This window comes from Schistocerca gregaria, chromosome 3, assembly GCF_023897955.1.
Source record: "Schistocerca gregaria isolate iqSchGreg1 chromosome 3, iqSchGreg1.2, whole genome shotgun sequence".
Taxonomy (NCBI): Eukaryota; Metazoa; Arthropoda; class Insecta; order Orthoptera; family Acrididae; genus Schistocerca; species Schistocerca gregaria.
The window spans coordinates 439268395-439285186 of record NC_064922.1 but is presented as its reverse complement, the minus strand read 5'-3'; the positions used below and the strand labels follow the sequence as shown (position 1 = coordinate 439285186).

Here is a 16792-nt window from a genome sequence, read left to right as displayed (position 1 = left end):
CTGCGGATTCGCCGCCACCGACTGCTCGCCGACTATGCTGTCCATGTGCATTGCTCACCGGGCCATCCCAATCATCGCCTGCTTTTCCCTGCCAGGGTCCTCCCTCTGCCCGACCGGCGACCTAGGTCTGGGCTTTCCATTGCTGTCCGTGTCCAGTCCCTGCTGTCGGAACTGGGGTCGTTCCCTCTTCTGCCGCCCTTCCGGGCCTGTGCACCCACGCCTCCCTGGTGTATGACCCGTCCGTCCGTCCGCCTGGACTTGGCACGGGAACCCAAGGACTCGGTTCCGCATGTGGCCCTCCGTCACCGTTTTCTTGCGCTCGTCGCCTCGTTTTCAGGCTGTGAGCCTGTCTACACTGATGGTTCCCTGGTGGATGGTCGTCCTGCCTACGCTTTTGCTCACGCTGCCCATGTTGAACAGCGCTCCTTGCCGGCTGGCTGCAGTATTTTTACTGCAGAGCTGGTGGCCATATTGCGCGCTCTTGAGCATATGCGTTCCTGCTCAGGTACGTCCATCGTCATCTGCAGTGACTCCCTGAGCAGCCTCCAGGCTATCGACCGCTGCTATACCTCTTGTCCTCTGGTATCCTTTATTCAGGAGTCTGTTTTTGCCATTACCCGCTCTGGTCGTTCGGTGGTCTTTGTTTGGACGCCAGGTCACGTTGGCATCCCGGGGAATGAACGTGTCGACAGGCTGGCCAAAGGGGCGGTCGACGCCCCCACTTTGGCGATCGGCCTCCCGGCTCGTGATTTGCAGCTGGCGTTGCGCCGTAAGGTGCTTCAGATGTGGCGTGACGAGTGGCGTAGCCTGACTTCTCCGAATAAACTGCGGGCTGTCAAGGAGACGACCGATGTGTGGCAGTCCTCCCTGCGGGCTTCTCGCAGGGACTCTGTCGTCCTGTGTCGGCTCCGCATCGGCCATACCTACCTGACGCACGGACATCTTTTGCGTCAGGAGGATCCCCCCCTGTGTCAGTGTGGGTCCCGGTTGACGGTCGCCCACATTTTGTTGGAGTGTCCCTGCCTGCGCATCCTCCGGCAGACTTTTAATCTCCCGGGCACGTTGCCTTTGGTTTTATGCGACGATGCCTCCATGGCTGACGACGTTTTAAATTTTATCCGTGGTAGTCCTTTTTATGGTTCCATTTAGGGGGGACCTGTCCCTTTCCCTTTCTGTGTATCTTGTCCTCGAGTGTCTCATTGGTTGCAGATTTTAATGTGTGTATTCGGATGGTTGACTCTTTCCCAATTTTTGTACCCATGGTCAGTCAACCAGTCTCCGACCCTCTTATTTTCTTCCGTTTCTTTCTGTCCAGTGTTCGTCTGTACTCTTCTTGTCTCTAGTGTTCGCTGACACATTGGTGTTCTTTCAGTGACTGGGGGGAGGGGCGTCTCCTCCCCCCTTGGGGTTTTACCTGTTCCGTAAATTTTGTTTCGCCGGTTTTTTTGGAATGGGGGACTGATGACCTTAGCTGTTTAGTCCCCCTTAAACATCCCAACAACAACAACAACATAGAGGGCATTCTAAGCCCCTGTCACACCAGGGTCTGTTGTATAGCTGAATGGAAACAATGGCTTCTGTTGTTGTGATCATTTCATAGCTTCTGTTACTGCTACTAACTAGACACCAGCGCCTACAAGCTTAAATTTGTATGCTAAAGGTATGTTCTTACCACCAGTTGATATGTACTCTGGGGTATTTTTGGTCTTTTGTTTCTTATTCACTGATCGCTATGTGAAATGTTTAACTTCCAGCACTGAAGATGATCATTATGTGATCGAAAATCGATTTTGCTGTTAATAAATGATCAAAATTATGGCCGATGCTGACCTACCTTCTAATTTTATTTATCATATGGTTGTTGTGCACAGAGCACTCTATGGAGTCGCCAATCAAATAATGTACTGTTTACCAAACAGCTGCTGCTCCTGCTGCTACCACTACTGGTGCATTTGCTCAACTCTTTAATTAATAAAGTTTCATAGTGTGAATCGTCCTTGTAGATATTGTACACCATGGTGAGTTAATTCAGAGGATCACTTCTTACTCGGTCATATATTAGTCTATCAGAATTACTTGCAGTATTATTTGTTTCTATTCAAGCAGTGCAAATGAACAAAAGACATTTATGAATTGCAAACTGCGCAATTTCTTTCAACAATCAAAGCACAATAATCTTGACGGTGCAATGTAACATTACCTCTATTATTCTACATATGCTGAAATGTGTCTGCCTGATAGTGTTAACGTATAGATAAGTTTTTTGTGTTGTAAGTCACTGTGCATGTAAAAGAGGCTCAAATGGTTAACCAGCCCAGCCTAGAAAAGTGACAACAGCAGTGCGATGCGGCACACAGCCAACAGAAACTCTTTCAAAATAATGCAGTAAAGATACTCAGTTGAATTGCATTATAACATCTATCCATGTTCTAATAAGCTGTGAGCACACTCACTTGGTGTTGCTTGAGCACAATTACATGTCCGTTAATTAGCTTTGGGGAAAGTTATAATCTTGCAGCAGTGTGTTTTATGCACTTTTGATTGATTTGAAAAATGCTGTTTAAAAAAGTTTGTTACAAGAGAAGTCTTAATATTTTTAACTTTCTTTAATTTTTTAAAAACACCATCTTGTCCACATTCTTAGATTTCATCCGGTTCCTTCTCTCTATGCAAACATGTCCAGCCTTTGAAAAAACTCACTCCAAGAGGGTCATAGTGTCCAGAATACACAGTGTCAGATAATGACGACATGGACTTGTGATACTTCTTTCAAAAATCAGTGGATCAGGTTTCTCCTCTGTGTCAAGAAAGTTTTTGGATAAGTGGAGCCAGATGTCTTCTTGCATGTTTGTAAATTCCAATGATACTGACTCATTTTTGTTATTCTATTCCATGAAAAAGGTCCTGATCTTCTTCTTAACTTGGGTTTCACCTTCTTGCACTTAAGGTTCCAAACTATCAACCACAACTCTGCCATAGTTTGGAGTTTGGCTAACCTCTGCTGTGAGCTCGCTCGATGACTTTTTCAGCACTTTCAGTTACTCTGAAACCACACTTTCTGAACAGAGTGTTCAAAATAGTTACTTTGAGATGGATGCCGGTGCTGTCTTATTCATAATATGTCATCCTTTTTGACAGCACCTCCAGAAGATATGGTGCGTATCTTAATTTTGTCGGCCACTGCTCTTTAGCATCTTTGAACTAATGTGACTGCAAGGGAGGCTGTGGTGAACTGTTCCCCAGACAGTTCTTTTGTTAACTCACAGGTTCCAGTACAGGAAGGCAGTCTTCCAAAATGCCCCTCTATTTGCTACCAAAACTTCATAGATAACTTATGAAAATATCATTATGATGGTGTATTTGACCAACAGTAGATGCTGCATCATAAGAAACATACAGTGCCACCCCCTAGACATCTCCTGTTTAAGCTTTAACTGTTTTTTGTTCAGCCAAACTTGGCAGTTTACCAATTTCACAGTGAGTACTGTACTGTTTTTGAAAAACTCAATAATTTTGCAACATTTCTGTCTCAAGGCCTCTAGTGCTGCAGTGTCAGGTTGGTTGAAAACATCTGACGCTACTAAATTAAATGTGTGAGCAGCGCATCCCAAGTGAACAACATTAATTTTCCTTTTTACATCCACCATAACACTTGTGTTGTCACTGGCAAGAGAAAACAGTTTTACCTATCCCCATTCAGAAACAATTGTTTTAATGCTCTTACTAACATTTTCAGAGGGATGCCGATCTGCAATGTGCACAGCATCTGGGACAGCAGATTGTAGTGCTCAATACACCATATTGTCACTGTCAAAAACCCTTGTGTATTTGTGTTGAGCCACATGCCCTCAGTTAGTGTGACATACTTGGTTTCAGCCAGTATATTCTCAATAACTTCCCTAATTTCGAGTCAACAATCCTTTAACAGTATGTTTGTCAGAGTCTTCCTGGGAGGAAAAGAATAGTGCAGTTCTAGTTTCTTAACTAGTTTCATAAACTGGGTATCATCAGCCATAGCAAATTGATGGTAACACACAGTCACAATATCAACACTGAGGTTGTGAATCTCTTTAATGTTAATGCTTGATAATTCTTTTACCTTCATGGTACCAAAAATCCTAGTCTGCCTCATATTTTTTCTCGATGTTTATGGGACTATAGTACTTGGACAATTAGAGGGTTGGTTTAATACTGTTCTTTCAGTCATAATATTTCTTGTGAAATCGAGTTGCATATTTGACATACCTGCCATATCCACGAACGTAGGAGGGCCAATAGGGGAAGAGGCAGTGCACATCGTGGAGCCATAGATGGAAAAGGTAGACATGTCACCAGCAGCAGGTGGCGTCAGCTGACTACCTGTTGTATCTTCTGACAAATTATCAAGAGATGTGATGTTAAAACGCTGATGGTGCTTCTGTTTCAAGTGGTCTATTAGATTACCGGATGAGCCTTGAAAATGTATTTCCTTTGTACAGACCATACAGATCGTAACATCTCTTTTTAGTTTTTGTGTAAAATTCACATACAATTGAGCATTCAGCATTTTGATCCAGATGGCAAACAAAGCTTACTCACTAATAATGTGAAAACACTTCAGTAAACACAGACAAAAAATTGAATTGAAAGCCACTGCAAATATTGGAACGACAGTATTACTGATGACTTGTAATAACAGAGTGCAGTCAGCAATCGTGTTTTGATAGCACCAAAATGTTCTGTTCTTTCCACTAGGAACTGAATGCATAAGTGTTCAGGGGAGTCCAGTTGTCACTTCCAGGGTGCTGGAGAGGTGCAAACTTGGTTATGTTGTTACAGACTGTTAAATTGTGCCTCAAGATAGATCTGTGAAAATGATGTACCAGTATGTGAATGTGAGAACAACTTCTTTGTATTGATGAAATACTACACATACTATGTAAACAGCATTGTGTGCAGTGGGTGTAATTTGTATGTATAATTTTCTGTATAAAATATTTATCTTCCACACAAATACATGATTAAGTGTTTGTGGGCTAGATTGAAATGATTTGTGATTTGTGAACATAATCACACATTTTCCATAAAATCGAATGCAAAATATCTAAAACGAGAAAAGGTTCCTTCCTTCTTTAAATACCCTAAAGGGAAACATGCAAGCAAGGAAATATTCCACCACTTCTTGTGGTACAATGTGCCTCATCGGTCACCTTATCTTCAGACTGTGTGTGTCCAGGAAAAAAATCTGATGTGACTCAGGTGTCCGGGGTTTTCAAAGCTTATTTTCTGGGGATTGGCAATTTAAGTGGTGGCAGGTATACCCTAGCCTAATTAGTTACTCAGTGGTACCTGGGACAACTTAATCCACAGCAGTATACGAATCAGTTCTATGTGGCGAGATGAAAAACGACTCCATTCAGTACACAATTAAATCACCAGTTATAATGCTTATTTTAACTTTGGAATTATCCTGATACAGGTTTTCACCTACTCTCGGAGGTAGAGCTACCCTATGGCTGATAATGTAGCACAGCTTTATTTCATCTGGTGAAAGTTGCTCCCACAGCCTAGGTACAGTCAGAAGAAGGAGTGAATGAAGGAATGAATAATTCAACCGATATGTAAAACTACAACTGAATGAATAGATTATTTTCATTCAGTTGTTCCCATCACTAATGACAAGTTCCTAGTGGAGGTGATTCACCATTGCTTTCCTCAACCTATTGTGAACTGTGAAGTGTGTAGCTGCTCATGTGGATGGTTGTGATAAGTGCTTGCATAGTGCAGTGTTGTTATTCACTAAGAGAAGATAAGGGAAGGGAAAGGATGCTGACATATAACCAACTCCTCTCAAATAGCAGCAAGGTGGCCACCGAGCTTAATATTCCAATTCCGCTGATGGATCACCGTCAACAGTAGCAACTCCCTCACTTCATGAGACGCTGCATACAAGTTTGGAATTAATCAAGGAGTTTGGTCCAAAGACTGGTGATCAGGAACTGTATCCCATCATCTCGCGTCCCTTTGTTAGTCAGATACTGGCAGTGAAAATTTTCCACCACTAGGACTCAAACCAGCTTCCCTCTGAGTCAAATGCCACCACATAGACATGCGTTAGTGACCTCAGTTACAAAGGCAGGTTGATGCTAAATATTTTTACTAATAACTTGATTGTTTCACATCGTCACTGTGGATTTTTTTTCTCCTTTTATTGTACTGAATACTTTCTCAGAAAATTATTTTGAACAGTTAGTTCATCACCCCACTCGAAGCGTAAATGGTTGTGAAAGCATACTTGACCTCTTAACAACAAATAATTCTGGACAAATAGGGAGTGTCATGATGAATACAGGGATTAGCAACCACAAGGCAGGTACTGCTAGGCTGAATACCATAACACATACAGCCATAAGAAAGAAACACAAAGTTTCTCTATTTAAAAAAAGCTGATAAAAATGCTCTTAACGCCTTTTTAAGAGAGAGTCTCAACTCCTTCCGATCTGTTCATGTAAGCATAGAAAAGATGTGGAATGATTTCAAAGAGATAGTATCGATGACAGTTGAGAGATATATACCACATAAATTAATAATTGATGTTACTGATCCCTGATGGTACACAAAAAGGTCAGATCGATGTTGCAGAAGCAATGAAAAAGCAGGACAAATTTAAAAGAATGCAAAATCCCCAAGATTGGCAAAGTTTTGCAGAATTTCGAAATATAGCACGTACTTCAATTCGAGATGCTTTTAATAATTTCCACAACGAAACTCTGTATTGGAATCTGGCAGAAAACCCTAAGATATTCTGGTCATACATAAAGCACACTAGTGGCAAGACGCAATCAGTACCTTCACTGCACGATAACAACCGTGAAGTAACTGATGACAGTGCCACTAAAGCAGAGTTGTTATTAAACACGGTTTTCCAAAACTCCTTCACCAAAGAAGATAAAGTAAATATTCCTGAATTCCAATGAACAATTACTGCCAAAATGAGAAACATAGAAGTAGATATCCTCGGTGTAGCAAAGCAGCTTAAATCACATAATAAAGGCAAAGCCTCTGGTCCAGATTGTATACCAGTCAGGTTCCTTTCAGAATATGCTGTTGCAATAGCTCCACATTTAGCAGTTATATACAACCGCTTGCTAACAGAAAGTTCTGTACCTAAAGACTGGAAAATTGCTAAAGTCACACCAATGCCAAAACAGGGAAGTAGGATTAATCTGCTGAACTACAGGCCCATATCACTAACGTCGATTTATAGTAGGGTTTTGGAACATGTACTGTGTTCGAACATTATGAATTACCTCAAAGAAAACTATTTATTAACACATAGTCAGCATGGATTCAAAAAATATCATTCTTGTGAAAAACAACTTTATACTCATAATAATGAGTGCTATTGACAAGGGATGTCAAATTGATTCCATATTTTTAGACTTCCAGCAGGCTTTCGACATCATTCCTCACAGGCATCTTCTAACCAAGCCGCATGCCTATGGAATATCGCCCCAGTTGTGCTGGATTCATGATTTCCTGTCAGAAGGGTCACAGTTTATAATAATAGACGAAAAGTCATTGAGTAAAATAGAAGTAATATCCGGCATTCCCCAATGAATTGTTCCTGATCTATATTAACAACATAGGAGACAATCTGAGTAGCCCTATTAGATTGTTTGCTAATGATGCTGTCATTTACCATCTTGTAAAGTCATCAGATGACCAAAACTAATCGCAAAATAATTCAGATAAGATACCTGTATGGTGCAAAAAGTGGCAACTGGCCCTGACTAGAGGAAAGTGTGAAGTTATTCACATGAGTACTAAAAGAAATCTGCTAAATTTTGATTACACGATAAGTCACACAAATCTTAATGCTGTAAATTCAACTAAATACTTAGGCATTAAAATTACAAATAACCTAAATTGGAACAATCACATAGACAATGTTGTGGGTAGAACAAACCAAAGACCGCAATTCACTGGCAGAACACTTAGAAGGTGCAACAGGTCTACTAAAGAGATTGCTTACACCATGCTTGTACACCCTATTCTGGAATACTGCTGTGTGGTGTGGTATCCACATCAGGTGAGACTGATCGATGACATCAAAAAAGTTCAAAGAAAGGTGGCTCATTTTGTACTATCACGAAATACGGGAGATAGTGCTGAGACATGATAAGTGAATTGGAATGGCAATCGGTAAAACAAAGGCATTTTTCATTGCGACTGGGTCCTCTCATGAAATTTCAATCACCAGTTTTCTCCTCCGGTTGTGAAAACATTCTGTTGGCACCCACCTACATAGTAAGAAGTGATCATCATGATAAAATAAGAGAAATCGGGGCTCACACAGAAAAATTTAAGTGCTAGTTTTTCCTGCACACTGTTAAAGAGTGGAATGATAGAGAGGCAGCTTGAAGGTGGTTCATTGAACCCTCTGCCAGGCACTTTGTTGTGAATAGCAGAGTAATCACATAGATGTAGATGTAGTCCAATGAATAAGTTGAGGATTTATCATATGAGTTTCTGCTGCTTTTTAGGAATTTTCCTTTTTATTAAATTCTTTGTTTATCAGTTTAGATTTATTGACTTGCATTTTGAATAAACTGCATTCCATCTCCAGCCGTACAGAGTTAGTTTTCTGTGTGGTCTCTAAATCATTGAAGGGAGACCTGTATTGTCATCAAAGATGTTACATCTAACATGGAATAGTCCAACGAATAGCTCTGGAGATTGGTTGCCGATGGCGTTAATGACTAGTGACCAAATAGATTTTCATGCTTGTTTAATGAGCTGCAGGCAGAAATATGAGGATGCCTTAGCCCGTATTTACATGTTATTTGCACATGAAGGAGGATAAAAAATCATTTTCCAAACTTGTAAAGTCTATCTGTAAATATTTGAAGCATTACAATATTTGAACTATGAAGCAGCTCTGCAGGTGTAAACCCAATAAAACATAAGTATCACTGATGGCTGACTTCTCTTCCCATGAAGGATAAGAAAATTAAAATGTACTACCCAAAGATCAACGATTTGAAAGAAATAATTTACTCCTTTATGAATAGAATGCTTTACCTTCAATAGATGTTTTATGGCTTTTGAGCTAGAGACTTTTTAGGTCTTATCGGAGTTGGCTTTCCACAGTTGAGAGCAGGAACATAGTAGGAACAAGTGGGATGTTGAGTAATTTGGTTGTGTACCACACTGGGAATGTTGAGAAGGTTTAATACTGATACTGTGTGTGATGATGCTTCTCATTTCAGAAAATGAGTAGAGACAGATGAAGTCTTGCTTGTGTTGTTCCAGTCACGGTTAGGGAGGATTCTCTAGTTGGGAATGTTGTCCAGTTTTTCCAGTGTCAGATTGGGATTGTCAGTGGAGTTTTTAATATAAAGGCAGGTAAATTTTAATCCTGCCGGTGTTTTTTCTGAGTAGTTGGAGCACAATAAGTTTAAAGTGAAAGTCTATAAATAACGTAGAATCATCATAAAGAGTCCATGATCATTATCACTAGTCAGTATAATTGTCCATCTTGATCGCTTTTCTTAGTTTCACTTTTAAATTTTTTTAAAATATGAATAGCCATCAAAATGGACAGTCATATTATATGAGATTGGACTATAGTATCAAAAAGTTCAAAAAGAACACAAACTTCAGAGCTAAAACTTGTTCATTAAAATTTGAATTTAAGAATGGACAACTAAAAGCCTTAGAAATATGAAATAATATGGAAAGAATTGTCCTTCCTTATGCCACCCTCCGTACCATTTCTTGTGTTTTTGGTTTCTTAGACCACTTGTGTAAGAGGCTTCTCATTATGCGTGTACCATATTACATTGCTCTGAGATATACACAGTTTTATTTTTTAACTCTTTTTCTTTTTGTGCATGTTTCTTGAAGCAAATTGTACCATTCAGTCTGTGCAACAAATTTGAAATTACATCTCTTCCATTTTTTCCCTTACCTAGCAACATTCGCGAAGCGTGGATCAAGCGGAAGTATGTAGAACGACAGTTTGTGAAGCAACTTTCTGTACCTGAAAGCAATCTAGGGGACCATCGTGCTTCCCGCTCTATTACATTTACTGGACGCAAGTGGAGCGTTCGAAAGCTTAGGCGAAGGCCTCGAAGCCGGGATAGTCGCAGCAAGAAAGATTTACTCGGCTGTGAAACAGTATCAGACAGTGGAGAGCCTACCTCACAAACAGGCATAGAAGTAACATCAATCTCAGAAGAGATCACGAATGACCCAGAATGTGTTCATGTTACTGATTCACTACCAGAAGAACAAAATCCTTCATTATCATCATCTGATGCAAACACACCAGTAAGTGCAGAGGTGCTTGCATTTGGCAAAAGCTTGGAAAAGCAGACTCTTGATGGTTCCATTGAACTGAGCAGTGATCAAGATTCTACTGGGGGAGAAGAAGATGAATTTATTGGTAAATATTGGAAATGTTTCTTAAATTATTTTTAGTAGACATTCAGCTAGGTTTTGATTCAATGTACAATTAATTATCTTTTGCTTTATTGGAACTTTAATAATAAAGTGAACATGCCACACTGTTGACTGCAACTTCCATGCTATACACAAAATCTGAAATACCATGCTGCCAGTATGTTGATTTTTCACAAGTAATGATACATTTTTAAAAAAACAAAGTGTTTAATACTAAATCAAATATGATATCAAAGCAGTTTCACTCCTATCACCGTATAACATTGATGAATATAGCTAAATTGTGTTGCCAACTACTTTGAATTTCACATTTGGCACATTACAACAAACATTTATTCTTTTGTTTAAAAAAAAGGGGGGGGGGGGGGCTGCTGCTTCACATCAGTGTATTGAACTGCCTGTGAAATACAGTGTGTGTGTGTGTGTGTGTGTGTGTGTGTGTGTGTCCACATTGCCAAGCTTTCAGGCAAATTATACTTAAGAGGTACACACACACACACACACACACACACACACACACACACACACACACACACACAGTTACACTGTTATGGCTGACAACATTATCTCAAATGACTAAATTATGCTGGCATTATAACTTGGCTGTACTGAGGTATTGTATTGGACGGAGCGGCCGAGAGGGGCTTGGAAGGAGAGTTGAGGAAAGAGATGGCAAGTGTAACGAGTAGGAGTTTGGCATCAGTGCATTCATTTTGGTATAGGCATGTGGATTTACATATGGCATGCAGTGACGTGGAGGAGTGCATTGGTAGGGATAGAAAATCAGAAGAGAGAGTCTACCAAGAGTAGAAGTGGTGCGCAAAAGGTGGTGAGGCTAGTGGGGTGGGGTGGGTTGAATTGAGTTGGGTTGGGTTAAGTGTGGGCAGGATTAGTAGTGATTGAGACTGGGTGCATTTTGTCATCAAAGGACAGTTCCCATCTACATATCTCAGAAGAGGTGGTATTGGGGCTGGGTGGAGGACAACTCAGATGGCACAGGTTGTGAAGCAGCCATTGAAATTGAACATGATATGCTCAACAGCATTATGTGACACTTGATGGTCAGCTCTACTTGTGGATATCTGATTGGTGTCATGACCACATAAAATTCTGTGCAGAAGTTGCAACAGAGCTGGTTCGAGTCCCAGTCCAGCACACATTTTCACTTTTCATCTCCAAATCCACATAAAGTGCCATGTTCCATCTTCAATCTGGCAGCAGACTACAGAGAGAACACTTAGAACCACCCTGGACTGAAGGTGGAATGCCAGCTCTTGGCCTTAGGTATTGGACCAAGGAGGGAATACATTAAGCACACTTGTAGCAGGAACGAACTGTAGCTCATGGAGGGGGGAGTGTCATAGGTATATTTACTTCACCTGTTCCACTTGACAAGCAGTCTTGGGTGAGACCTGATGAAGATAACAAGTACTGTTGTCACAATGTTGTGCCTGGATGATGCTGATATCTTGTACAATACCCGGCACCTCAAAATGTCAACAAAGTGCTGGGTGAGGCTGAAGAATTACACCAAGAGACTCTACAGGCAGTAGATGTACAGAAATATTGAGATGCTGGACAAACTTCAGCAGAGGAATGGGTTAATGCTGAATTCTGTGTTTCCTGCTGAGATGTCGAGATGGAGACGTAGTACCAGTTTCTGCCAGGATTAAGCATCACGTGCACTTCAGAGTGGTGACCAGGATAAAACTTTGGGCTGGGTATGCATCACATGCTAGATGTGGTAGCCAGGGATCTTTTATACCTTACCCTGTACATGGTAATATCCTTATCAGGTAAAGACTGGGACTTGGTGGATAGTACCTCTCACTCTCTAACGGAGTTCGCCGTGAAGAATGCCTTAGCATGCCAATCTGTGAAGTCTGACCACAAGAGACGGAAAGCACAACAGATAGAGGGCACTTGCACTGTGATTAACACAAGTGGCATGCAACTTGATGACACCACTTTGAAGGTACTCAACAGAGATCTCAGCTTCATTAAAACTTATAATAATGTGCTGATTTCAAGTTTCACCAGTGCAATGGAGCAAGTAGTCATCACACTTCCACCAAATGTGGCAGGAGAAATATGCTGAGAGACTTGCAGGGATCTCACTAAGACAAACCTTTCAAAACTAAACATCTCAGGTGATGCGGGGCTTGCACTCAGAGGCTCAGGCATGACAGCAGCACCATGTTGTTGCCAAAGGGGAACTTCAGTCATTTTGCAGCAGGCTGTTTATGATGTGAAAGTGTCAGCTTCTGAAGGACTCTGCATACCAACTTTTGAAATGTCGCACTACAGACAGAGTGGATGAGAAGACTGGAAAGGAAATGGGTTTGTCCGACAAGGTCATTAAACAACTATGACCAAGAGCACCAGCTCCACTAGACCATTTGGTCTGCCGAAAGTACATAAAAAGGACATGCTATTGTGCCCAACTGTCAGCAACACTAACTCATCAACACACCAGAGAGCCAAGTACTGCTATTCCCATATATGGGGAAGTGTATTCACCACATTCACAACCCAGAGGACAACTTGCAGTGTCTCAGGCAACTATGTATCACATAATGTGATATAATGGTCAGTTTGGTGATGCTCCCTATTTCGAGGACACCAGTGAAAGACTCACTCTGACTGACTGCAGAGAAATTTTATGATTCTCTGTTGGACCAGATCAGGAATATATTGACCTCGCCTTATTTTCTGTATGGGGGACAATATGAGCAGACAGAAGGTGTAGCCCTGCCTCCAGTGGCTGCAAATACGTTCTTGGAGAGAGCTGAAGAGGTGGCATTAAAGATGACTAGGTAAAAACCCATGTGCTTCCTCAGGTAAGTGGATGATACCTCTTAGATCTGGCCTCATAGTAGGGTGAGGCTCAGTGAGTTTTTGCAACATCTTAACTCATGGCACCCAGATATTATGTTCACTACAGAACTGGAAAAGGATGGCAGAGAAATTTTATGATTCTCTGTTGGACCAGATCAGGAATATATTGACCTCGCCTTATTTTCTGTATGGGGGACAATATGAGCAGACAGAAGGTGTAGCCCTGCCTCCAGTGGCTGCAAATACGTTCTTGGAGAGAGCTGAAGAGGTGGCATTAAAGATGACTAGGTAAAAACCCATGTGCTTCCTCAGGTAAGTGGATGATACCTCTTAGATCTGGCCTCATAGTAGGGTGAGGCTCAGTGAGTTTTTGCAACATCTTAACTCATGGCACCCAGATATTATGTTCACTACAGAACTGGAAAAGGATGGCCAGTTGCTGTTTCTTGATGTCAGAAGGAGATCAGACGAGTCATTTGGCCACTGTGTGAATCACAAACCTACCTATAAGCCAGTTGTTGCCACCACCAAGTGCAGAAGAGTGGTGTTGTGAAGACAATCCACAGGCCACACACCCTTTTGGCATCAGTAATAGAGCACCTATGATCAGTGCAGATTCAGAAGGCCATTCAATCAGTCACTCCACCACAATTTTTAGAAGAAGAGCAGGATGAAGCAAAGATTATAACATACCTGCCCTATTTGGGATCCTACTTTGCTAAAATCAGCAGGATTCTCGGGAAGCATAACATCAAGTGTGTGTTCTTTTGATCTTCCGAAATAAGACACCTATTGGGAAATGTGAAAGGTGACCTGAGACTCAGAAAACTTTGAATTTATAATTGTTTTACATTTTTTTTTTTTACATTGGCCAAACAACTAAGGCAGTAGATATCAAATGCAAAGTACATCTGAGACACACCCACTTAAGCCAAGCAACTAAACTGGTCATTGCTGAACACAGTCTGGAACTTCAGCATTCCCTGAACTATGATGAAATGAGGTTTGTGGCACATATCCCCAGTTATTGGGATGACATTGAAAGAGAATCTGTATATAATGGTGATGAAAACCTCATGAATTTTGACACTGGGTACCAACTCAGTAGTGCCTGGTACCTGGCACTGGAGCTGCTGAAAACACAACAGGGGCAGTAGCAGAATATTACAAAAAGAAGTAGTAAGAATACAGATTTGAGAAGTGAACACCAGACAAAGCACCAGGCACATTGGAGCAAAGATAGAACTTCATAGGATGGTTTTAGTGGGAGCAGACCACAGAGAGAGCAGCTGGAACCCAGTGCACAGAAAACAGAACACCAGCTTGTACACAGGGACACCATAACAAAGACAGAATATCAGCACACAGCCTGGTGCACAGGGCTGAGGAGGGAACCCTTAAGGGCACTTTCAGCAGGAACAGACTGCAGACCAAATGCCTGGGGCCAACCATGGATGGAAAAGGCAATAGGTATAAATGCTGGAACCATTTCACTCAATGAGCAATCTTGGGTAGCAATTGTTGAAGATGGTGAGCCACATTATTGAAATATTGAGCATAATTCAGCAGAATAGCTGATCCCTCAAAATGTCAACAGATCACTAGGAAAGCTTGAAGACTTTAGACAGTGTGGTCATCTGTTTATTGAATACCTGTGGCCTACAAAGTTTCATCTATCCAGATGCCTCACCTTAAGCCCCACAACCAACTTAAGTTGTGCTAAACTTGTCAAGTACGTACTCTCCTCCTCCCAATTCCTACATTGCAAACACTTATTTCTCACCAACCCCTCTGATCCAAAGCCAACATTGAGCAGTGTCTCTCCCAGTTGATACTTCTCTCCAACAACCCTGAACACCAACTCTTCTGTCGCACATAACTACACTCTGGATACCTTTCAGGAATTCCTTAACACCAACTTGATGTCATCAATTTGTCGTAGATCCCTTCTGAATAACATAAAGCTCTCAACAGAGGAAAGATTTGCCATTCACCACCTGAAATGCATGCATTGATTTGAACATCCTTTCTGCAGACATAGGGTCCACCACTGTTGTGATGAATTCTTGTAATTAATTGACAGAAGATACTGCCAGATGTCTCAACTCCTTTCTCTACAACCCCTGCCGCAGTGAATCCATTGCAAATGTTGTGTAGGTTTTCGGTCCCTACTCAAATCCTTAGGCCTTTAGCAGAACCTCTTGTCTGAATCCCTGTTCTTTCTCAACCCCCCTAGTCCTGCACACCCACCTTCTAGGTGCTTTCCAAAATTTTGATTGTGTAAATCATGGAATACTTCTAGGTAAGCTCAATTACTGTGATATGAATGGGACAGTGCTCCAGTGGTTTTAATCATACCTAACTGGAAGAGTGCAGAAAGTTGAAATAAGCCGTTCACATAATACGCAAAAAACTGGTGATTTCTCAAACTGGGGAACAATCAAGAATGGGGTGCCACAAGGTTCGGTCTTGGGTCCTCTGCTGTTCTTATTATATATTAACGACTTGCCATTCTATAGTCACGAAAATGTAAAGCTGGTACTTTTTGCTTATGATACAAGTATAGCTATCACACCCAACAAACAAAAATTAACTGGTGAAATTATAAACAATGTTTTCCAGAAAATCATTAAGTGGTTCTCTGCAAATGGACTCTCATTAAACTTTGACAAAACACAGTATATACAGTTCCACACAGTAAATGGAATGACACCATTGATAAATATAGACTTCAATCATAAATCACTAGCTAAGCTAGAATATTCAAAATTTCTAGGTGTATGCATTGATGATGGGTTGAACTGGAAAAAACACACTGCGGATCTGCTGAAACGTTTGAGTTCAGCTACTTATGCTGTTAGGGTCATCGCAAATTTTAGCGATATACATCTGAGTAAATTAGCTTACCATGCCTATTTTCACTCTCTGCTTTTCTATGGCATCATGTTCTGGGGTAACTCACCATTGAGTAAAAGAATGTTCATTGCACAAAAGCATGTAATCAGAATAATTGTGGAGCTCATCCAAGGTCACCCAGCAGTCACTTACTTAAGAGCTAGAGATCTTCACTGTTAATGTAATATCTTGTATAGACACCTTTTATTAACCTGACATGTTCCACATCATTACGAAATGTCATAGTCATGATCTATGGAACAAGTACTAATCTAATGTAATCCATAAACCTTTATGTCCTATAAGCCCCATTGTAATTAGTTACTGTATTGTCACAAAAAGAATATTGGCTCTTGTTGACCAACTTGTCCAACCAACTGCCTGCACAGTCCAAAACCAAACACACTGGACTCGCATTCGGGAGGACGACGGTTCAATTCCGCGTCCGGCCATCCTGATTTAGGTTTTCCGTGATTTCCCTAAATCGCTCCAGGCAAATGCCGGGATGGTTCCTTTGAATGGGCACGGCCAACTTCTTTCCCCACCCTTCCATAATCCGATGAGGTCGATGACCACGCTGTCTGGTCTCCTCCCCCAAAGAACCCAACCCAAA

General features: G+C 41.3%; 1 protein-coding gene across 4 annotated transcripts in view; it reads left to right on the top strand.

Moving 5' to 3' along the window:
* LOC126356326 (arf-GAP with coiled-coil, ANK repeat and PH domain-containing protein 2) overlaps positions 1–16792 on the top strand; it is a 128434-nt gene that overhangs the window by 76051 nt on the left and 35591 nt on the right. For all 4 annotated transcript variants that reach the window (XM_050007303.1, XM_050007301.1, XM_050007304.1 and 1 more), the window contains one exon: positions 9957–10429. In XM_050007303.1, coding sequence (XP_049863260.1) covers positions 9957–10429 — 473 coding nt within the window. The remainder of the gene's footprint in view (positions 1–9956; positions 10430–16792) is intronic.